Raw genomic sequence first — 23,827 nt, forward strand, 5'->3', positions numbered from 1 at the left:
TATTGTCTCTCTGTGTGTATGTTGTCTCTCTGTGTGTATATTGTACCTCTGTGTGTATATTGTACCTCTGTGTGTATATTGTCTCTCTGTGTGTATATTGTCTCTCTGTGTGTATGTTGTCTCTCTGTGTGTATATTGTACCTCTGTGTGTATATTGTACCTCTGTGTGTATATTGTCTCTCTGTGTGTATGTTGTCCCTCTGTGTGTATGTTGTCTCTCTGTGTGTATGTTGTCCCTCTGTGTGTATGTTGTCCCTCTGTGTATATATTGTCTCTCTGTGTGTATGTTGTCCATCTGTGTGTATATTGTCTCTCTGTGTGTATGTTGTCTCCCTGTGTGTATATTGTATCCCTGCGTGTATATTGTCTATCTGTGTATGTTGTCTCCCTGTGTGTATATTGTCTCTATGTGTATGTTGTCTCCCTGTTTGTATATTGTCTCTCTGTGTGTATGTTGTCCCTCTGTGTGTATGTTGTCCATCTGTGTGTATAATGTCTCTCTGTGTGTATGTTGTCTTTCTGTGTGTATATTGTCTCTCTGTGTATGTTGTCTCTCTGTGTGTATAATGTCTCTCTGTGTGTATGTTGTCCATCTGTGTATGTTGCCCCTCTGTGTGTATATTGTACCTCTGTATATTGTCTCTCTGTGTGTATGTTGTATCTGTGTGTATGTTGTCTCTCTGCGTGTATATTGTCTCTCTGTGTGTATGTTGTCTCTCTGTGTGTATATTGTCTCTCTGTGTGGATATTGTACCTCTGTGTGTTTATTGTCTCTCTGTGTGTATGTTGTCTCTCGGTGTGCATATTGTCTCTCTGTGTGTATATTGTCTCTCTGTGTGAATATTGTACCTCTGTGTGTATATTGTACCTCTGTGTGTATATTGTCTCTCTGTGTGTATGTTGTATCTCTGTGTGTATATTGTACCTCTGTGTGTATATTGTACCTGTGTGTGTATATTGTCTCACTGTTTGTATGTTGTCTCTCTGTGTGTATATTGTCTCTCTGTGTGTATGATGTCTCTCTGTGTGTATGTTGTCTTTCTGTGTATATTGTCTCTCTGTGTGTACATTGTCTCTCTGTGTGTATGTCGTCTCTCTGTGTGTATATTGTCTCTCTGTGTGTATGTTGTCCCTCTGTGTGTATATTGTCTCACTGTTTGTATGTTGTCTGTCTGTGTGTATATTGTCTCTATGTGTGTATGATGTCTCTCTGTGTGTATGTTGTCTTTCTGTGTATATTGTCTCTCTGTGTGTGTTGTCTCTCTGTGTATATTGTCTGTGTGTATGTTGTCCCTCTGTGTCTATGTTGTCCTTCTGTGTGTGTGTTGTCTCTCTGTGTGTATATTATCTGTGTGTATATTGTCTATCTGTGTATGTTGTATCCCTGTGTGTATATTGCCTCTGTGTGTATGTTGTCCCTCTGTGTGTATATTGTCTCTCTGTGTGATGTTGTCTCTCTGTGTGTATGTTGTCTCTCTGTGTATGTTGTCTCCCTGTGTGTATATTGTCTCCCTGTGTGTATATTGTATCTGTGTGTATGTTGTCTCTCTGTGTTTATATTGTCTCTCTGTGTGTATGTTGTCCATCTGTTTGTATATTTTCTCTCTGTGTATGTTGTCTCCCTGTGTGTATATTGTCTCTCTGTGTGTATATTGTCCATCTATGTGTATATTGTCTCTCTGTGTGTATATTGTCTCTCTGTGTGTATGTTGTCCATCTGTGTGTATGTTGTCCATCTGTGTGCATATTGTCTCTCTGTGTATATTGTCTATCTGTGCGTATATTGTCTATCTGTGTATGTTGTCTCCCTGTGTGTATATTGTCTCTTATGTGTATGTTGTCTCCCTGTTTGTATATTGTCTCTCTGTGTGTATGTTGTCCCTCTGTGTGTATGTTGTCCCTTTGTGTGTATATTGTCTCTCAGGGTGTATATTGTCTCTTTGTGTGTATGTTGTCCCTCTGTGTGTATGTTGTCTCTCTGTGTGTATATTGTCTCTCTGTGTGTATATTGTCTTTCTGTGTGTATATTGTCTCTCTGTGTGTATGTTCTCCCTCTGTGTGTATATTGTCTGTGTGTATGTTGTCTCTCTGTTTGTATGTTGTCTCTCTGTGTGTGTTGTCTATCTGTGTGTATATTGTCTGTGTGTATGTTGTCCCTCTGTGTGTATATTGTCCCTCTGTGTGTATGTTGTCCTTCTGTGTGTGTTGTCTCTCTGTGTGTATATTATCTCACTGTGTGTATATTGTCTCACTGTGTGTATATTGTCTATCTGTGTATGTTGTATCCCTGTGTGTATATTGTCTCTGTGTGTATGTGGTCCCTCTGTGTGTATATTGTCTGTCTGTTTGTATATTGTCTCTCTGTGTGATGTTGTCTCTCTGTGTGTATGTTGTCTCTCTGTGTGTATGTTGTCCATCTGTGTGTATATTGTCTCTCTGTGTGTATGTTGTCTCCCTATGTGTATATTGTCTCTGTGTATATTGTCTTTCTGTGTGTATATTGTCTCTCTGTGTGTATGTTGTCTCTCTGTGTGTATATTGTCTCACTGTGTGTATGCTTTACTCTGTGTGTATGTTGTCTCACTGCATGTATGTTGTACCCTGTGTGTATGTTGTTTCTCTGTGTATATTGTCTCTCTGAGTGTATGTTGTCCCTCTGTGTGTATATTGTCTCTGTGTGTGTATGTTGTCCATCTGTGTGTATATTGTCTCTCTGTGTGTATTTTGTCCATCTGTGTATATATTGTCCATCTGTGTGTATGTTGCCTCCCTGTGTGCATATTGTCTCTCTGTGTGTATATTGTCTTTCTGTGTGCATGTTGTCCCTCTGTGTGTAAGTTGTCCATCTGTGTATATTGTCCCTCTGTGTGTATGTTGTCCCTCTGTGTGTACGTTGTCCATCTCTGTGTATGTTGTCCATCTGTGTGTATATTGTCTCTCTGTGTGTATATTGTCTCTCTGTGTGTATGTTGTCCATCTGTGTGTATATTGTCTCTCTGTGTGTATATTGTCCATCTGTGTGTATATTGTCTCTCTGTGTGTATATTGTCTCTCTGTGTGTATGTTGTCTCTCTGTGTGTATGTTGTCTCTCTGTGTGTATGTTGTCCATCTGTGTGTATATTGTCTCTCTGTGTGTATGTTGTCTCCCTATGTGTATATTGTCTCTGTGTATATTGTCTTTCTGTGTGTATATTGTCTCTCTGTGTGTATGTTGTCTCTCTGTGTGTATATTGTCTCACTGCATGTATGTTGTACCCTGTGTGTATGTTGTTTCTCTGTGTATATTGTCTCTCTGAGTGTATGTTGTCCCTCTGTGTGTATATTGTTTCTGTGTGTGTATGTTGTCCATCTGTGTGTATATTGTCTCTCTGTGTGTATTTTGTCCATCTGTGTATATATTGTCCATCTGTGCGTATGTTGCCTCCCTGTGTGTATATTGTCTCTCTGTGTGTATATTGTCTTTCTGTGTGCATGTTGTCCCTCTGTGTGTAAGTTGTCCATCTGTGTGTATGTTGTCTCTCTGTGTGTATATTGTCTCTCTGTGTGTATATTGTCTTTCTGTGTGTATATTGTCTCTTTGTGTGTATGATGTCTCTCTGTGTGTATGTTGTCCATCTGTGTGTATATTGTCTCTCTGTGTATGTTGTCTCCCTGTGTGTATATTGCCTCTCTGTGTAAATTGTCCATCTGTGTGTATATTGTCTCTCTGTGTGTATGTTGTCTCTGTGTGTGTATGTTGTCCATTTGTGTGTATATTGTCTCTCTGTGTGTATGTTGCCTCTCTGTGTGTATATTGTTTCTCTGTGTGTATGTTGTCCCTCTGTGTGTATGTTGTCTCTCTGTGTGTATATTGTCTCTCTGTGTGTATATTGTCTTTCTGTGTGTATATTGTCTCTTTGTGTGTATGATGTCTCTCTGTGTGTATGTTGTCCCTCTGTATGTATATTGTCTCACTGTGTGTATGTTGTACCCTGTATGTATGTTGTCTCTCTGTGTGTATATTGTCTCTGTGTATATTGTCTTTCTGTGTGTATGTTGTCCCTTTGTGTGTATATTGTCTCCCTGTGTGTATATTGTCTCTCTGTGTGTATATTGTCTCTCTGTGTGTATGTTGTCTCTCTGTGTGTATGTTGTCCCTCTGTGTATATTGTCTCTCTGTGTGTATATTGTCGCTCTGTGTGTATATTTACCCTATGTGTGTATGTTGTCCATCTGTGTGTATGTTGTCTCTTTGTGTATGTTGTCTCTCTGTATGTATGTTGTCCCTTTGTGTATATGTTGTCTCTCTGTGTTTATATTGTCTCTGCGTGTGTCTATTGTCTCTCTGTGTGTATATTGTCTCTCTGTGTGTATGTTGTCCCTGTGTGTATTTTGTCTCTCTGTGTGTATATTGTCTCTCTGCGTGTATGTTGTACCCTGTGTGTATAATGTCTCTGTGTGTGTATGTTGTCCATCTGTGTGTATATTGTCTCTGTGTGTGTATTTTGTCCATCTGTGTGTATATTGTCCATCTGTGTGTATGTTGTCTCTCTGTGTGTATGATGTCTTTCTGTGTGTATATTGTCTCTCTGTGTGTATGTTGTCCATCTGTGTGTATGTTGTCTCTCTGTGTGTATATTGTCTCTCTGTGTGTATATTGTCTCTCTGTGTGTATGTTGTCCCTCTCTGTGTATATAATCTCACTGTGTGTATATTGTCTCTCTGTGTGTATATTATCTCTGTATATGTAGTCTCAGTGTGTGTATATTGTCTCTCTGTGTGTATATTGTCTCTCTGTGTATGTTGTCTCTCTGTGTATGTTGTCTCTCTGTGTGTATGTTGTACCCTGTGTGTATGTTGTCTCACTGTGTCTATATTGTCTCTCTGTGTGTATGTTGTCCCTCTGTGTGTATATTGTCTCACTGTGTCTATATTGTCTCACTGTGTGTATGTTGTACCCTGTGTGTATGTTGTCTCTCTGTGTATATTGTCTTTCTGTGTGTATGTTGTCCCTTTGTGTGTATATTTTCTCCCTGTGTGTATATTGTCTCTCTGTGTGTATATTGTCTCTCTGTGTGTATATTGGCTCTCTGTGTGTATATTGTGTCTCTGTGTGTATGTTGTCTCTCTGTGTGTATGTTGTCTCTCTGTGTATGTTGTCTCTCTGTATGTATGTTGTCCCTCTGTGTATATGTTGTCTCTCTGTGTGTATATTGTTTCTGTGTGTGTATATTGTCTCTCTGTGTGTATATTGTCTCTGTGTGTATGTTGTTTCTCTGTGTGTATGTTGTCTCTCTGTGTGTATATTGTCTCTCTGTGTGTATATTGTCTCTCTGTGTCTATGTTGTCCCTCTATGTGTATTTTGTCTCCCTGTGTGTATATTGTCTCACTGTGTGTATGTTTTACCCTGTGTGTATGTTGTCTCTGTGTGTATGTTGTCCCTCTGTGTGTATATTGGCTCTCTGTGTGTATATTGTCTCTGTGTGTATGTTGTCTCTGTGTGTATGTTGTCCCTCTGTGTGTATATTGGCTCTCTGTGTGTATATTGTCTCTCTGTGTCTATGTTGTCCTTCTGTGTGTATTTTGTCTCCCTGTGTGTATATTGTCTCACTGTGTGTATGTTTTATCCTGTGTGTATGTTGTCTCTCTGTGTCTATATTGTCTTTCTGTGTGTATATTGTCTCTCTGTGTGTATGTTATCCCTCTGTGTGTATGTTGTCCCTCTGTGTGTATATTGTCTCCCTGTGTGTATAGTGTCTCACTGTGTGTATGTTGTACCCTGTGTGTATGTTGTCTCACTGTGTCTATATTGTCTCACTGTGTATATGTTGTATCCTGGGTGTATGTTGTCTCTCTGTGTATATTGTCTTTCTGTGTGTATGTTGTCCCTTTGTGTGTATATCATCTCCCTGTGTGTATATTGTCTCTCTGTGTGTATATTGTCTCTCTGTGTGTATGTTGTCCCTCTGTGTGTATGTTGTCTCTCTGTGTATGTTGTCTCTCTGTATGTATGTTGTCCCTCTGTGTATATGTTGTCTCTCTGTGTGTATATTGTCTCTGTGTGTGTATATTGTCTCTCTGTGTGTATGTTGTCTCTCTGTGTGTATGTTGTCCCTCTGTGTGTATATTGTCTCTCTGTGTGTATATTGTCTCTCTGTGTCTATGTTGTCCCTCTGTGTGTATTTTGTCTCCCTGTGTGTATGTTGTCTCACTGCGTGTATGTTGTACCCTGTGTGTATGTTGTTTCTCTGTGTATATTGTCTCTCTGTGTATGTTGTCTCTCTGTGTGTATATTGTCTCTCTGTGTGTATGATGTCTCTCTGTGTGTATGTTGTCTTTCTGTGTATATTGTCTCTCTGTGTGTACATTGTCTCTCTGTGTGTATGTCGTCTCTCTGTGTGTATATTGTCTCTCTGTGTGTATGTTGTCCCTCTGTGTGTATATTGTCTCACTGTTTGTATGTTGTCTGTCTGTGTGTATATTGTCTCTATGTGTGTATGATGTCTCTCTGTGTGTATGTTGTCTTTCTGTGTATATTGTCTCTCTGTGTGTGTTGTCTCTCTGTGTATATTGTCTGTGTGTATGTTGTCCCTCTGTGTCTATGTTGTCCTTCTGTGTGTGTGTTGTCTCTCTGTGTGTATATTATCTGTGTGTATATTGTCTATCTGTGTATGTTGTATCCCTGTGTGTATATTGCCTCTGTGTGTATGTTGTCCCTCTGTGTGTATATTGTCTCTCTGTGTGATGTTGTCTCTCTGTGTGTATGTTGTCTCTCTGTGTATGTTGTCTCCCTGTGTGTATATTGTCTCCCTGTGTGTATATTGTATCTGTGTGTATGTTGTCTCTCTGTGTTCATATTGTCTCTCTGTGTGTATGTTGTCCATCTGTTTGTATATTTTCTCTCTGTGTATGTTGTCTCCCTGTGTGTATATTGTCTCTCTGTGTGTATATTGTCCATCTATGTGTATATTGTCTCTCTGTGTGTATATTGTCTCTCTGTGTGTATGTTGTCCATCTGTGTGTATGTTGTCCATCTGTGTGCATATTGTCTCTCTGTGTATATTGTCTATCTGTGCGTATATTGTCTATCTGTGTATGTTGTCTCCCTGTGTGTATATTGTCTCTTATGTGTATGTTGTCTCCCTGTTTGTATATTGTCTCTCTGTGTGTATGTTGTCCCTCTGTGTGTATGTTGTCCCTTTGTGTGTATATTGTCTCTCAGGGTGTATATTGTCTCTTTGTGTGTATGTTGTCCCTCTGTGTGTATGTTGTCTCTCTGTGTGTATATTGTCTCTCTGTGTATGTTGTCTCTCTGTGTGTATAATGTCTCTCTGTGTGTATGTTGTCCATCTGTGTATGTTGTCCCTCTGTGTGTATATTGTACCTCTGTATATTGTCTCTCTGTGTGTATGTTGTATCTGTGTGTATGTTGTCTCTCTGCGTGTATATTGTCTCTCTGTGTGTATGTTGTCTCTCTGTGTGTATATTGTCTCTCTGTGTGGATATTGTACCTCTGTGTGTTTATTGTCTCTCTGTGTGTATGTTGTCTCTCGGTGTGCATATTGTCTCTCTGTGTGTATATTGTCTCTCTGTGTGAATATTGTACCTCTGTGTGTATATTGTACCTCTGTGTGTATATTGTCTCTCTGTGTGTATGTTGTATCTCTGTGTGTATATTGTACCTCTGTGTGTATATTGTACCTGTGTGTGTATATTGTCTCACTGTTTGTATGTTGTCTCTCTGTGTGTATATTGTCTCTCTGTGTGTATGATGTCTCTCTGTGTGTATGTTGTCTTTCTGTGTATATTGTCTCTCTGTGTGTACATTGTCTCTCTGTGTGTATGTCGTCTCTCTGTGTGTATATTGTCTCTCTGTGTGTATGTTGTCCCTCTGTGTGTATATTGTCTCACTGTTTGTATGTTGTCTGTCTGTGTGTATATTGTCTCTATGTGTGTATGATGTCTCTCTGTGTGTATGTTGTCTTTCTGTGTATATTGTCTCTCTGTGTGTGTTGTCTCTCTGTGTATATTGTCTGTGTGTATGTTGTCCCTCTGTGTCTATGTTGTCCTTCTGTGTGTGTGTTGTCTCTCTGTGTGTATATTATCTGTGTGTATATTGTCTATCTGTGTATGTTGTATCCCTGTGTGTATATTGCCTCTGTATGTATGTTGTCCCTCTGTGTGTATATTGTCTCTCTGTGTGATGTTGTCTCTCTGTGTGTATGTTGTCTCTCTGTGTATGTTGTCTCCCTGTGTGTATATTGTCTCCCTGTGTGTATATTGTATCTGTGTGTATGTTGTCTCTCTGTGTTTATATTGTCTCTCTGTGTGTATGTTGTCCATCTGTTTGTATATTTTCTCTCTGTGTATGTTGTCTCCCTGTGTGTATATTGTCTCTCTGTGTGTATATTGTCCATCTATGTGTATATTGTCTCTCTGTGTGTATATTGTCTCTCTGTGTGTATGTTGTCCATCTGTGTGTATGTTGTCCATCTGTGTGCATATTGTCTCTCTGTGTATATTGTCTATCTGTGCGTATATTGTCTATCTGTGTATGTTGTCTCCCTGTGTGTATATTGTCTCTTATGTGTATGTTGTCTCCCTGTTTGTATATTGTCTCTCTGTGTGTATGTTGTCCCTCTGTGTGTATGTTGTCCCTTTGTGTGTATATTGTCTCTCAGGGTGTATATTGTCTCTTTGTGTGTATGTTGTCCCTCTGTGTGTATGTTGTCTCTCTGTGTGTATATTGTCTCTCTGTGTGTATATTGTCTTTCTGTGTGTATATTGTCTCTCTGTGTGTATGTTCTCCCTCTGTGTGTATATTGTCTGTGTGTATGTTGTCTCTCTGTTTGTATGTTGTCTCTCTGTGTGTGTTGTCTATCTGTGTGTATATTGTCTGTGTGTATGTTGTCCCTCTGTGTGTATATTGTCCCTCTGTGTGTATGTTGTCCTTCTGTGTGTGTTGTCTCTCTGTGTGTATATTATCTCACTGTGTGTATATTGTCTCACTGTGTGTATATTGTCTATCTGTGTATGTTGTATCCCTGTGTGTATATTGTCTCTGTGTGTATGTGGTCCCTCTGTGTGTATATTGTCTGTCTGTTTGTATATTGTCTCTCTGTGTGATGTTGTCTCTCTGTGTGTATGTTGTCTCTCTGTGTGTATGTTGTCCATCTGTGTGTATATTGTCTCTCTGTGTGTATGTTGTCTCCCTATGTGTATATTGTTTCTCTGTGTGTATGTTGTCCCTCTGTGTGTATGTTGTCTCTCTGTGTGTATATTGTCTCTCTGTGTGTATATTGTCTTTCTGTGTGTATATTGTCTCTTTGTGTGTATGATGTCTCTCTGTGTGTATGTTGTCCCTCTGTATGTATATTGTCTCACTGTGTGTATGTTGTACCCTGTATGTATGTTGTCTCTCTGTGTGTATATTGTCTCTGTGTATATTGTCTTTCTGTGTGTATGTTGTCCCTTTGTGTGTATATTGTCTCCCTGTGTGTATATTGTCTCTCTGTGTGTATATTGTCTCTCTGTGTGTATGTTGTCTCTCTGTGTGTATGTTGTCCCTCTGTGTATATTGTCTCTCTGTGTGTATATTGTCGCTCTGTGTGTATATTTACCCTATGTGTGTATGTTGTCCATCTGTGTGTATGTTGTCTCTTTGTGTATGTTGTCTCTCTGTATGTATGTTGTCCCTTTGTGTATATGTTGTCTCTCTGTGTTTATATTGTCTCTGCGTGTGTCTATTGTCTCTCTGTGTGTATATTGTCTCTCTGTGTGTATGTTGTCCCTGTGTGTATTTTGTCTCTCTGTGTGTATATTGTCTCACTGCGTGTATGTTGTACCCTGTGTGTATAATGTCTCTGTGTGTGTATGTTGTCCATCTGTGTGTATATTGTCTCTGTGTGTGTATTTTGTCCATCTGTGTGTATATTGTCCATCTGTGTGTATGTTGTCTCTCTGTGTGTATGATGTCTTTCTGTGTGTATATTGTCTCTCTGTGTGTATGTTGTCCATCTGTGTGTATGTTGTCTCTCTGTGTGTATATTGTCTCTCTGTGTGTATATTGTCTCTCTGTGTGTATGTTGTCCCTCTCTGTGTATATAATCTCACTGTGTGTATATTGTCTCTCTGTGTGTATATTATCTCTGTATATGTAGTCTCAGTGTGTGTATATTGTCTCTCTGTGTGTATATTGTCTCTCTGTGTATGTTGTCTCTCTGTGTATGTTGTCTCTCTGTGTGTATGTTGTACCCTGTGTGTATGTTGTCTCACTGTGTCTATATTGTCTCTCTGTGTGTATGTTGTCCCTCTGTGTGTATATTGTCTCACTGTGTCTATATTGTCTCACTGTGTGTATGTTGTACCCTGTGTGTATGTTGTCTCTCTGTGTATATTGTCTTTCTGTGTGTATGTTGTCCCTTTGTGTGTATATTTTCTCCCTGTGTGTATATTGTCTCTCTGTGTGTATATTGTCTCTCTGTGTGTATATTGGCTCTCTGTGTGTATATTGTGTCTCTGTGTGTATGTTGTCTCTCTGTGTGTATGTTGTCTCTCTGTGTATGTTGTCTCTCTGTATGTATGTTGTCCCTCTGTGTATATGTTGTCTCTCTGTGTGTATATTGTTTCTGTGTGTGTATATTGGCTCTCTGTGTGTATATTGTCTCTGTGTGTATGTTGTCTCTGTGTGTATGTTGTCCCTCTGTGTGTATATTGGCTCTCTGTGTGTATATTGTCTCTCTGTGTCTATGTTGTCCTTCTGTGTGTATTTTGTCTCCCTGTGTGTATATTGTCTCACTGTGTGTATGTTTTACCCTGTGTGTATGTTGTCTCTCTGTGTCTATATTGTCTTTCTGTGTGTATATTGTCTCTCTGTGTGTATGTTATCCCTCTGTGTGTATGTTGTCCCTCTGTGTGTATATTGTCTCCCTGTGTGTATAGTGTCTCACTGTGTGTATGTTGTACCCTGTGTGTATGTTGTCTCACTGTGTCTATATTGTCTCACTGTGTATATGTTGTACCCTGGGTGTATGTTGTCTCTCTGTGTATATTGTCTTTCTGTGTGTATGTTGTCCCTTTGTGTGTATATCATCTCCCTGTGTGTATATTGTCTCTCTGTGTGTATATTGTCTCTCTGTGTGTATGTTGTCCCTCTGTGTGTATGTTGTCTCTCTGTGTATGTTGTCTCTCTGTATGTATGTTGTCCCTCTGTGTATATGTTGTCTCTCTGTGTGTATATTGTCTCTGTGTGTGTATATTGTCTCTCTGTGTGTATGTTGTCTCTCTGTGTGTATGTTGTCCCTCTGTGTGTATATTGTCTCTCTGTGTGTATATTGTCTCTCTGTGTCTATGTTGTCCCTCTGTGTGTATTTTGTCTCCCTGTGTGTATGTTGTCTCACTGCGTGTATGTTGTACCCTGTGTGTATGTTGTTTCTCTGTGTATATTGTCTCTCTGTGTATGTTGTCTCTCTGTGTGTATATTGTCTCTCTGTGTGTATGATGTCTCTCTGTGTGTATGTTGTCTTTCTGTGTATATTGTCTCTCTGTGTGTACATTGTCTCTCTGTGTGTATGTCGTCTCTCTGTGTGTATATTGTCTCTCTGTGTGTATGTTGTCCCTCTGTGTGTATATTGTCTCACTGTTTGTATGTTGTCTGTCTGTGTGTATATTGTCTCTATGTGTGTATGATGTCTCTCTGTGTGTATGTTGTCTTTCTGTGTATATTGTCTCTCTGTGTGTGTTGTCTCTCTGTGTATATTGTCTGTGTGTATGTTGTCCCTCTGTGTCTATGTTGTCCTTCTGTGTGTGTGTTGTCTCTCTGTGTGTATATTATCTGTGTGTATATTGTCTATCTGTGTATGTTGTATCCCTGTGTGTATATTGCCTCTGTGTGTATGTTGTCCCTCTGTGTGTATATTGTCTCTCTGTGTGATGTTGTCTCTCTGTGTGTATGTTGTCTCTCTGTGTATGTTGTCTCCCTGTGTGTATATTGTCTCCCTGTGTGTATATTGTATCTGTGTGTATGTTGTCTCTCTGTGTTTATATTGTCTCTCTGTGTGTATGTTGTCCATCTGTTTGTATATTTTCTCTCTGTGTATGTTGTCTCCCTGTGTGTATATTGTCTCTCTGTGTGTATATTGTCCATCTATGTGTATATTGTCTCTCTGTGTGTATATTGTCTCTCTGTGTGTATGTTGTCCATCTGTGTGTATGTTGTCCATCTGTGTGCATATTGTCTCTCTGTGTATATTGTCTATCTGTGCGTATATTGTCTATCTGTGTATGTTGTCTCCCTGTGTGTATATTGTCTCTTATGTGTATGTTGTCTCCCTGTTTGTATATTGTCTCTCTGTGTGTATGTTGTCCCTCTGTGTGTATGTTGTCCCTTTGTGTGTATATTGTCTCTCAGGGTGTATATTGTCTCTTTGTGTGTATGTTGTCCCTCTGTGTGTATGTTGTCTCTCTGTGTGTATATTGTCTCTCTGTGTGTATATTGTCTTTCTGTGTGTATATTGTCTCTCTGTGTGTATGTTCTCCCTCTGTGTGTATATTGTCTGTGTGTATGTTGTCTCTCTGTTTGTATGTTGTCTCTCTGTGTGTGTTGTCTATCTGTGTGTATATTGTCTGTGTGTATGTTGTCCCTCTGTGTGTATATTGTCCCTCTGTGTGTATGTTGTCCTTCTGTGTGTGTTGTCTCTCTGTGTGTATATTATCTCACTGTGTGTATATTGTCTCACTGTGTGTATATTGTCTATCTGTGTATGTTGTATCCCTGTGTGTATATTGTCTCTGTGTGTATGTGGTCCCTCTGTGTGTATATTGTCTCTCTGTGTGATGTTGTCTCTCTGTGTGTATGTTGTCTCTCTGTGTGTATGTTGTCCATCTGTGTGTATATTGTCTCTCTGTGTGTATGTTGTCTCCCTATGTGTATATTGTCTCTGTGTATATTGTCTTTCTGTGTGTATATTGTCTCTCTGTGTGTATGTTGTCTCTCTGTGTGTATATTGTCTCACTGTGTGTATGTTTTACTCTGTGTGTATGTTGTCTCACTGCATGTATGTTGTACCCTGTGTGTATGTTGTTTCTCTGTGTATATTGTCTCTCTGAGTGTATGTTGTCCCTCTGTGTGTATATTGTCTCTGTGTGTGTATGTTGTCCATCTGTGTGTATATTGTCTCTCTGTGTGTATTTTGTCCATCTGTGTATATATTGTCCATCTGTGTGTATGTTGCCTCCCTGTGTGCATATTGTCTCTCTGTGTGTATATTGTCTTTCTGTGTGCATGTTGTCCCTCTGTGTGTAAGTTGTCCATCTGTGTATATTGTCCCTCTGTGTGTATGTTGTCCCTCTGTGTGTACGTTGTCCATCTCTGTGTATGTTGTCCATCTGTGTGTATATTGTCTCTCTGTGTGTATATTGTCTCTCTGTGTGTATGTTGTCCATCTGTGTGTATATTGTCTCTCTGTGTGTATATTGTCTCTCTGTGTGTATGTTGTCTCTCTGTGTGTATGTTGTCTCTCTGTGTGTATGTTGTCCATCTGTGTGTATATTGTCTCTCTGTGTGTATGTTGTCTCCCTATGTGTATATTGTCTCTGTGTATATTGTCTTTCTGTGTGTATATTGTCTCTCTGTGTGTATGTTGTCTCTCTGTGTGTATATTGTCTCACTGCATGTATGTTGTACCCTGTGTGTATGTTGTTTCTCTGTGTATATTGTCTCTCTGAGTGTATGTTGTCCCTCTGTGTGTATATTGTCTCTGTGTGTGTATGTTGTCCATCTGTGTGTATATTGTCTCTCTGTGTGTATTTTGTCCATCTGTGTATATATTGTCCATCTGTGCGTATGTTGCCTCCCTGTGTGTATATTGTCTCTCTGTGTGTATATTGTCTTTCTGTGTGCATGTTGTCCCTCTGTGTGTAAGTTGTCCATCTGTGTATATTGTCCCTCTGTGTGTATGTTGTCCCTCTGTGTGTATGTTGTCCATCTCTGTGTATGTTGTCCATCTGTGTGTATATTGTCTCTCTGTGTGTATATTGTCTCTCTGTGTGTATGTTGTCCATCTGTGTGTATGTTGTCCATCTGTGTGTATATTGTCTCTCTGTGTATGTTGTCTCCCTGTGTGTATATTGCCTCTCTGTGTAAATTGTCCATCTGTGTGTATATTGTCTCTCTGTGTGTATGTTGTCTCTGTGTGTGTATGTTGTCCATTTGTGTGTATATTGTCTCTCTGTGTGTATGTTGCCTCTCTGTGTGTATATTGTTTCTCTGTGTGTATGTTGTCCCTCTGTGTGTATGTTGTCTCTCTGTGTGTATATTGTCTCTCTGTGTGTATATTGTCTTTCTGTGTGTATATTGTCTCTTTGTGTGTATGATGTCTCTCTGTGTGTATGTTGTCCCTCTGTATGTATATTGTCTCACTGTGTGTATGTTGTACCCTGTATGTATGTTGTCTCTCTGTGTGTATATTGTCTCTGTGTATATTGTCTTTCTGTGTGTATGTTGTCCCTTTGTGTGTATATTGTCTCCCTGTGTGTATATTGTCTCTCTGTGTGTATATTGTCTCTCTGTGTGTATGTTGTCCCTCTGTGTGTACGTTGTCCATCTCTGTGTATGTTGTCCATCTGTGTGTATATTGTCTCTCTGTGTGTATATTGTCTCTCTGTGTGTATGTTGTCCATCTGTGTGTATATTGTCTCTCTGTGTGTATATTGTCTCTCTGTGTGTATGTTGTCTCTCTGTGTGTATGTTGTCTCTCTGTGTGTATGTTGTCCATCTGTGTGTATATTGTCTCTCTGTGTGTATGTTGTCTCCCTATGTGTATATTGTCTCTGTGTATATTGTCTTTCTGTGTGTATATTGTCTCTCTGTGTGTATGTTGTCTCTCTGTGTGTATATTGTCTCACTGCATGTATGTTGTACCCTGTGTGTATGTTGTTTCTCTGTGTATATTGTCTCTCTGAGTGTATGTTGTCCCTCTGTGTGTATATTGTCTCTGTGTGTGTATGTTGTCCATCTGTGTGTATATTGTCTCTCTGTGTGTATTTTGTCCATCTGTGTATATATTGTCCATCTGTACGTATGTTGCCTCCCTGTGTGTATATTGTCTCTCTGTGTGTATATTGTCTTTCTGTGTGCATGTTGTCCCTCTGTGTGTAAGTTGTCCATCTGTGTATATTGTCCCTCTGTGTGTATGTTGTCCCTCTGTGTGTATGTTGTCCATCTCTGTGTATGTTGTCCATCTGTGTGTATATTGTCTCTCTGTGTATATTGTCTCTCTGTGTGTATGTTGTCCATCTGTGTGTATGTTGTCCATCTGTGTGTATATTGTCTCTCTGTGTATGTTGTCTCCCTGTGTGTATATTGCCTCTCTGTGTAAATTGTCCATCTGTGTGTATATTGTCTCTCTGTGTGTATGTTGTCTCTGTGTGTGTATGTTGTCCATTTGTGTGTATATTGTCTCTCTGTGTGTATGTTGCCTCTCTGTGTGTATATTGTTTCTCTGTGTGTATGTTGTCCCTCTGTGTGTATGTTGTCTCTCTGTGTGTATATTGTCTCTCTGTGTGTATATTGTCTTTCTGTGTGTATATTGTCTCTTTGTGTGTATGATGTCTCTCTGTGTGTATGTTGTCCCTCTGTATGTATATTGTCTCACTGTGTGTATGTTGTCTCTGTGTGTATGTTGTCTCTCTGTGTGTATGTTGTCTCTCTGTGTGTATATTGTCTCTCTGTGTGTATATTGTCTCTCTGTGTCTATGTTGTCCCTCTATGTGTATTTTGTCTCCCTGTGTGTATATTGTCTCACTGTGTGTATGTTTTACCCTGTGTGTATGTTGTCTCTGTGTGTATGTTGTCCCTCTGTGTGTATATTGGCTCTCTGTGTGTATATTGTCTCTGTGTGTATGTTGTCTCTGTGTGTATGTTGTCCCTCTGTGTGTATATTGGCTCTCTGTGAGTATATTGTCTCTCTGTGTCTATGTTGTCCTTCTGTGTGTATTTTGTCTCCCTGTGTGTATATTGTCTCACTGTGTGTATGTTTTACCCTATGTGTATGTTGTCTCTCTGTGTCTATATTGTCTTTCTGTGTGTATATTGTCTCTCTGTGTGTATGTTATCCCTCTGTGTGTATGTTGTCCCTCTGTGTGTATATTGTCTCCCTGTGTGTATAGTGTCTCACTGTGTGTATGTTGTACCCTGTGTGTATGTTGTCTCACTGTGTCTATATTGTCTCACTGTGTATATGTTGTACCCTGTGTGTATGTTGTTTCTCTGTGTATATTGTCTCTCTGTGTATGTTGTCTCTCTGTGTGTATATTGTCTCTCTGTGTGTATGTTGTCCCTCTGTGTGTATATTGTCTCTCTGTGTGTAAATTGTCCATCTGTGTGTATATTGTCTCTCTGTGTGTATGTTGTCTCTGTGTGTATGTTGTCCATCTGTGTGTATATTGTTTCTCTGTGTGTATGTTGTCTCTCTGTGTGTATATTGTCTCACTGTGTGTATGTTGTACCCTGTGTGTATGTTGTCTCACTGTGTCTATATTGTCTCACTGTGTATATGTTGTACCCTGTGTGTATGTTGTCTCTCTGTGTGTATATTGTCTTTCTGTGTGTATGTTGTCCCTTTGTGTGTATATTGTCTCCCTGTGTGTATATTGTCTCTCTGTGTGTATATTGTCTCTGTGTGTATATTGGCTCTCTGTGTGTATATTGTGTCTCTGTGTGTATGTTGTCTCTCTGTGTGTATGTTGTCTCTCTGTGTGTATGATGTCTTTCTGTGTGTATATTGTCTCTCCGTGTGTATGTTGTCCATCTGTGTGTATGTTGTCTCTCTGTGTGTATATTGTCTCTCTGTGTGTATATTGTCTCTCTGTGTGTATGTTGTCCCTCTCTGTGTATATAATCTCACTGTGTGTATATTGTCTCTCTGTGTGTATATTATCTCTGTATATGTAGTCTCAGTGTGTGTATATTGTCTCTCTGTGTGTATATTGTCTCTCTGTGTATGTTGTCTCTCTGTGTATGTTGTCTCTCTGTGTGTATGTTGTACCCTGTGTGTATGTTGTCTCACTGTGTCTATATTGTCTCTCTGTGTGTATGTTGTCCCTCTGTGTGTATATTGTCTCACTGTGTCTATATTGTCTCACTGTGTGTATGTTGTACCCTGTGTGTATGTTGTCTCTCTGTGTATATTGTCTTTCTGTGTGTATGTTGTCCCTTTGTGTGTATCTTTTCTCCCTGTGTGTATAGTCTCTCTGTGTGTATATTGTCTCTCTGTGTGTATATTGGCTCTCTGTGTGTATATTGTGTCTCTGTGTGTATGTTGTCTCTCTGTGTGTATGTTGTCTCTCTGTGTATGTTGTCTCTCTGTATGTATGTTGTCCCTCTGTGTATATGTTGTCTCTCTGTGTGTATATTGTTTCTGTGTGTATATTGTCTCTCTGTGTGTATATTGTCTCTGTGTGTATGTTGTCTCTCTGTGTGTATGTTGTCCCTCTGTGTGTATATTGTCTCTCTGTGTGTATATTGTCTCTCTGTGTCTATGTTGTCCCTCTGTGTGTATTTTGTCTCCCTGTGTGTATATTGTCTCACTGTGTGTATGTTTTACCCTGTGTGTATGTTGTCTCACTGCGTGTATGTTGTACCCTGTGTGTATGTTGTTTCTCTGTGTATATTGTCTCTCTGTGTATGTTGTCTCTCTGTGTGTATATTGTCTCTCTGTGTGTATGTTGTCCCTCTGTGTGTATATTGTCTCTCTGTGTGTATATTGTCCATCTGTGTGTATATTGTCTCTCTGTGTGTATGTTGTCTCTGTGTGTGTATGTTGTCCATCTGTGTGTATATTGTCTCTCTGTGTGTATGTTGTCTCTCTGTGTGTATATTGTCTCTCTGTGTGTATGTTGTCCGTCTGTGTGTATGTTGTCTCTCTGTGTGTATATTGTCTCTCTGTGTGTATATTGTCTCTCTGTGTGTATATTGTCTCTCTGTGTGTATGTTGTCTCTTTGTGTGTATGTTGTCCCTCTGTGTGTATATTGTCTCCCTGTGTGTATATTGTCTCACTGTGTGTATGTTGTACCCTGTGTGTATGTTGTCTCTCTGTGTGTATATTGTCTCCCTGTGTGTATATTGTCTCTCTGTGTGTATATTGTCTCTCTGTGTGTATGTTGTCTCTCTGTGTGTATGTTGTTCCTCTGTGTGTATATTGGCTCTCTGTGTGTATATTGTGTCTCTGTGTGTATGTTGTCTCTCTGTGTGTATGTTGTCTCTCTGTGTGTATATTGTCGCTCTGTGTGTATATTGTATCTCTGTGTGTATGATGTCTTTCTGTGTGTATATTGTCTCTGTGTGTGTATGTTGTCCATCTGTGTGTATATTGTCTCTCTGTGTGTATGTTGTCTCTCTGTGTGTATATTGTCTCTCTGTGTGTATATTGTCTCTCTGTGTGTATGTTGTCCCTCTCTGTGTATATAATCTCACTGTGTGTATATTGTCTCACTGTGTGTATATTGTTTCTCTGTGTATATTGTCTCTCTGTGTATGTAGTCTCAGTGTGTGTATAGTGTCTCTCTGTGTGTATATTGTCTCTCTGTGTGTATATTGTCTCTCTGTGTATGTAGTCTCACTGTGTGTATATTGTCCCTCTGTGTGTATATTGTCTCTCTGTGTGTATGTTGTCCATCTGTGTGTATATTGTCTCTCTGTGTGTATGTTGTCTCTCTGTGTGTATGTGTTCCATCTCTGTGTATGTTGTCTCTCTGTGTGTATATTGTCTCTCTGTGTGTATATTGTCTCTCTGTGTGTATGTTGTCCCTCTCTGTGTATATAATCTCACTGTGTGTATATTGTCTCACTGTGTGTATATTGTTTCTCTGTGTATATTGTCTCTCTGTGTATGTAGTCTCAGTGTATGTATAGTGTCTCTCTGTGTGTATATTGTCTCTCTGTGTGTATATTGTCTCTCTGTGCATGTAGTCTCACTGTGTGTATATTGTCCCTCTGTGTGTATATTGTCTCTCTGTGTGTATGTTGTCCATCTGTGTGTATATTGTCTCTCTGTGTGTATGTTGTCTCTCTGTGTGTATGTGTTCCATCTCTGTGTATGTTGTCTCTCTGTGTGTATATTGTCTCTCTGTGTGTATATTGTCTCTCTGTGTGTATGTTGTCCCTCTCTGTGTATATAATCTCACTGTGTGTATATTGTCTCACTGTGTGTATATTGTTTCTTTGTGTATATTGTCTCTCTGTGTATGTAGTCTCAGTGTGCGTATAGTGTCTCTCTGTGTGTATATTGTCTCTCTGTGTGTATATTGTCTCTGTGTGTATATTGTCTCTCTGTGTATGTAGTCTCACTGTGTGTATATTGTCCCTCTGTGTGTATATTGTCTCTCTGTGTGTATGTTGTCCATCTGTGTGTATATTGTCTCTCTGTGTATGTTGTCTCCCTGTGCGTATATTGTCTCTCTGTGTGTACTGTATATTATCTCCCTGTGTGTATATTGTCTCTCTGTGTATGTTGTCTCCCTGTGTGTATATTGTCTCTTTGTGTGTATGTTGTCCCTCTGTGTGTATGTTGTATCGTGTATGTTGTCTCACAGCATATTGTCCCTCTGTTCTATGCGGGTTTCATCTTGGTTCTCCCGTTTCCTCCTATTGCTAAAAAAATCGAACACAATTTAACCGATATTGCCCATACATCCCAATGACAAAACATTACTTGAAAATCACTCAATTGTTGATGACACAGCAGCAGCAACTGGGCCAGGACCCACGTGAAAAAAGACTCTTTAGACTCCGGTGTTTAGCTGGTAAGCAAGCGTGATTTAAACAAGGTACAAACAAGTCCCATTGAGACATCATGACCACGGGAGGAGATTCGCGAGTGTCACGGACAGGGCGTGTGCGGATTGCGGCGCCTTGCCTGGCTGCGGGAAGGCCACCGGCCACACATCCGCACGAGCTCGCCGGGCAGCAGCGGGGGAGTAAACCCACAACATTTACAATTCGAGTACGACGCTTAGCCGCTAATTACAACCAGCCTCACCAGGTGACAGCCAGAAGTGTGGAGCGACAGAAAACCCAGGTCACCGACCGCAGCACTGGGCAACCACCGGTCGCGTAACGGAGTGGGGCAGCGGGTACCTTGACCCCCCGACCCCCCCTGGTGGCCAAAGCTATGAGTTGGGGCCCCTTGACAACCGCAATGGCTCCCTCTCCAGCGTTAGATGTTCGAGACGGGCAAGAAGAGCCGCAATCTATAATCTCCTGGGTGCGACCGTGCGAGAAGAATCACCACGTGACCGATTGCCGCATCCCCTGAGCTGATGATGTCGTTACGACGCCACTGAGCATCCCCGAGTCGTCCACTCCAAGTGCTACTCCGTTTCTTCTCGAATACTCCCAGCAATTTACCTGGGGGTATGTGTGTGAAGCCCGGGCCCCCAGGGGGGGGAAGGGGCTTCACGCCGTGCCTGCGATCGCATTCACCGCGACCCAACACAGCCAGGCAGTGCGTGCTGCGGTGTGCTCGGCCCCCTCGTGCGCTGCGCCGGCCCTCTCATGGGCGCTGCTCGCCGACGGCACTTGAGCCCAGCAGCCTGGGAAGCTTCGCCTCGTGTGGTGGTTCTTCTTCGGTGTATCAGGGATTGGTTTTTCCTCTTACGGAAGGTTCTCCACCCCCCCCCCCCTACTCTCACATTGGCTTTGTATTGGCTTCCGGTTTCCGAATGAATACATCAGATCGCACTCATTACACACAGAATGCTTGCCACGAATGGACCTTCAATACCTTGCTGACCTCGTCCAGGAGCTTTAACTAAATCAACATCACGCGAACTCCGGTTATTCTCGCAGCGAATTTTGGATGACCATCGAACACACACGGTCGCTGCATCGCGCGCTTTCAGATGTGCTTCTGCGGCCGTCTGGAACGTTCTTCCGATATTAGGAAGCCACTGGAGATATCCACTTTAAAATCATCATCGAGATTAAAAACGAATTTCTTTAGAACTGCATTTTTGTGTTTAGTTTGTCGTCCTTCGCCCGCACCTCCGATGAGCACGGTTGGCTACGTACGGTGCGAAAGAAGTTCAACATACATGGCATACCTTGTCAAGCCCGCGGTGCCGGGGCAGCCGTCACTGAACGTGAAGCTGATCGCTGGGCCCTCTGCCAGCCGCAGCTTTGTTGGTGCTTAGTGGAGTTTTGTTACCAGGAGATGCTCACGGCCGGGAGACGGCGACAGGGGCGGGCTCTGTGTGCGAACCCCACTCACGCGAACCCCCACTCCTCGGGCGCGGCGGATACAAAGGAGGAACTCAAAGCCCCGCCGCCACTCTGCCACGCACTCTCATCTCCGTGCAATGTTGTGTGCGCTTCGTTGCTCCGAGTTGCAACGCCGCTTGGGGGTTTTCGGAGACGCCGTCCCTCCGACTGCAGCGTCTTTGTCACGGCGGTGCATTGAACAAGGCAGGAAGGACATCCAGCGCACTGCTAAGCAGTTGCTTGCTCCTCTAAAGACGCTCGAGACTCATCAGTGAGGCGCTCTTGCGTAAACAGGCGCAATATCAGCACTGTCACGGGTTTCAACGATATTGGTGGAGGGAGGGAGGAGCGGGTATGTTGGGAATGATGCCTCACACAGTCGCCTTTTCACGGCCGTCACTCACTCTGCCCGACAATAATGACACCACCACCGCTGCCGTGTCTCTGGAGAGCGCCTCACTGGAGGCCACGCTGACGATGTTAGGAGCCGCTCCGTCTCACTCGGCTACAGAGACGCCCGCTTAGTAGAAGGATCGAGTTGCACACTCTCCGTGGAGCAACACCGTGGACCTTTGTACAGCACGCCGAGACAGCAGAATCACTCCCACGATGTATTTGACTGCTAGTCTGAAGATGAATTTTCACTTAAAACTTTCGTCACTGCAGGAATTCATATTCTTGGTTTTTTTTGGTAAAGTCACGTAGATAAAATAAAAATAAAAGATTATTAAATTAAATTTTACATTTGAAAATAATAAAGCAAAAACCCATCGCCTGACGAAGCCCGCTTGTTTTGCGATCGAAACGTCGTGGTTTTTTGCTTTATTATTATTATTTTTAATTGTATTTTCTATCGACGTGACTTTCCCGAAAGGACCAAAAAATATGAATCTCAAGCTGCTTCTGCTCAAACTATTTCATGAGGAATCATGCCGTCTGTAACAGCTGATTCATCCCATTTGTTGTATCTGTCAGTCAGAAATGCCAAGGAGTGCAGACCGTTTGGCACAGCGGCTGAGTGCCTCGCAACCTCCTCGTCCCGTGGTTCGTGTTTCTCCGCGCCCTCTCCGGGTACTCGAGCAGTGCCTGTGAGCCATTGGTCCTCGCGTTAAGCCAGCGGGCGGCAAGGCCTGCGCATCCGGAGCTGCATGCGGCTCTTTTAAGGACCGTATCGTGACGCCGTAATGTATTCGCAGGCATCGCGGTTCTTGAAATATTGAGTGTTTTTTTTAATTTATTTTACCCGAATTCGAATAAAATGGCTCTTCTTGTTAAACGAAAACTTTTTTTTATTGCGCCAGGTACAGTAGGTGCCATTGAGCTAGACAGCTCTTTTTCAAAAGCGACTTGGCCACAAATGATGTCTCAAGTACTCTAAACGCATGTTTCTAATTGTGGAGGGAAAAACCGGAGGACCCGGAGGAGAATTCACGCCACCACGGGGAGAGTAACATGCCGACCACAAATATACAGCAGGCGTCGGGATCGGACCCACGACCTCTCCATACCAGGCGAGGTAGTGTCCATCTGGACACCGTATTTGGTTGCCGACCCTACGCGCTAAGCCGTGCCGCTGGCAAGTTCAACATTCTCCGGGGCCCGGTGAGAAGCTCGCACCGGTTGAGCGGAGCCACCGGCGGAGTAGCCCCCAAGATCCCCGTCCACCTTGAGCGCGGAGGAATCAGAGCCCCGTCTCCTCCGCGTGCCGTGGCGAGGACACTCGCCGCCAGGTGGCGACGGGCCGGCAGCAACGCTGAGCCTCCCCAACCAGTGGCGCGACCCTCCCGCCTGTTAATCTTCTCATTGAGCAGTCACTGCATGGGGCTGACAACCGATCCACATGCCTCAAGTGTCAAATGTAGGCATAATGTATGTTAACATACTCTAATTCAGTACTGCGCCCACGACATGCACCGCGCCCGATCTCGGAAGCTCAGCAGGTATGAGCCTGAATGATGCTTCAAAACAAACTCAACTATTGTTAATCGTCCAGGTAAGGCCCATTGAGCTATATAGTTATTTTTCAGAAGCTACCTGGCCACAAATGACAGCTCGACAAAGTGGCTTATCAAGTGGAAATGTATAGCGGCCAAATACTCTAAACGCGTAAACTTTTGACTCCATGTGGCAGTGGTACATGCATGGTACGGTTCTTAGCAAGTAACATGCGGGTTGTTTTTTGTTACTTGCATGCAGCATTGCCTCGTGACTAAATTCCGCATGACTCAATGCAAATCACTGCATGAGAAGCCCGCGTGTCAATGCGCGGTGTTTGCAAGGGGCTGCACAAAGGGGGTCTCACGTGGAGGGGGAGGGAGCCGGGGGGGCCGGGGCGGATATTCGCGTGCGCGCGACGCCGCCCCCTCGGCCACTCCCCCGCCTCTCCGCGCCAGCTTCATTTCCATGTCAAAGGCGGGGGGGAGACGCAGATCTCCCCCCCGCCTCATACCCCCACAGCTCCATCCCTAAGTGCCCCCGAACCCCGCACCGCCGTCTCATTCTCTTCAGACCCTAAACTCATCGAATGCATAACAACGGGGCCCCCTTTTGTGTTCCCACCACTCGCCTTTGCTTACTCTCCTAAAGAAA

The 23,827-nt window shown here is 42.0% G+C and overlaps 1 protein-coding gene across 2 annotated transcripts in view; it reads right to left on the bottom strand.

The window, feature by feature from the left end:
• LOC116945467 (uncharacterized) overlaps nucleotides 1-23,827 on the bottom strand; it is a 57,497-nt gene that overhangs the window by 33,497 nt on the left and 173 nt on the right. The window contains exon 2 of one of the 2 annotated variants that reach the window (XM_076069289.1): nucleotides 21,082-23,062. Coding sequence is in view for 1 of the 2 variants with exons in the window: in XM_076069288.1 (XP_075925403.1) it covers nucleotides 20,387-20,457 (71 nt within the window). In the remaining variant the exon portion in view is untranslated. Of the gene's footprint in view, nucleotides 1-20,386; nucleotides 23,063-23,827 lie in introns of both variants that reach the window. The other variant, XM_076069288.1, reaches the window with a different exon arrangement.

Source organism: Petromyzon marinus, chromosome 24, assembly GCF_048934315.1.
Source record: "Petromyzon marinus isolate PM22_M1 ecotype Great Lakes invasive population chromosome 24, UKy_Petmar_22M1.pri1.0, whole genome shotgun sequence".
Classification (NCBI taxonomy): Eukaryota; Metazoa; Chordata; class Hyperoartia; order Petromyzontiformes; family Petromyzontidae; genus Petromyzon; species Petromyzon marinus.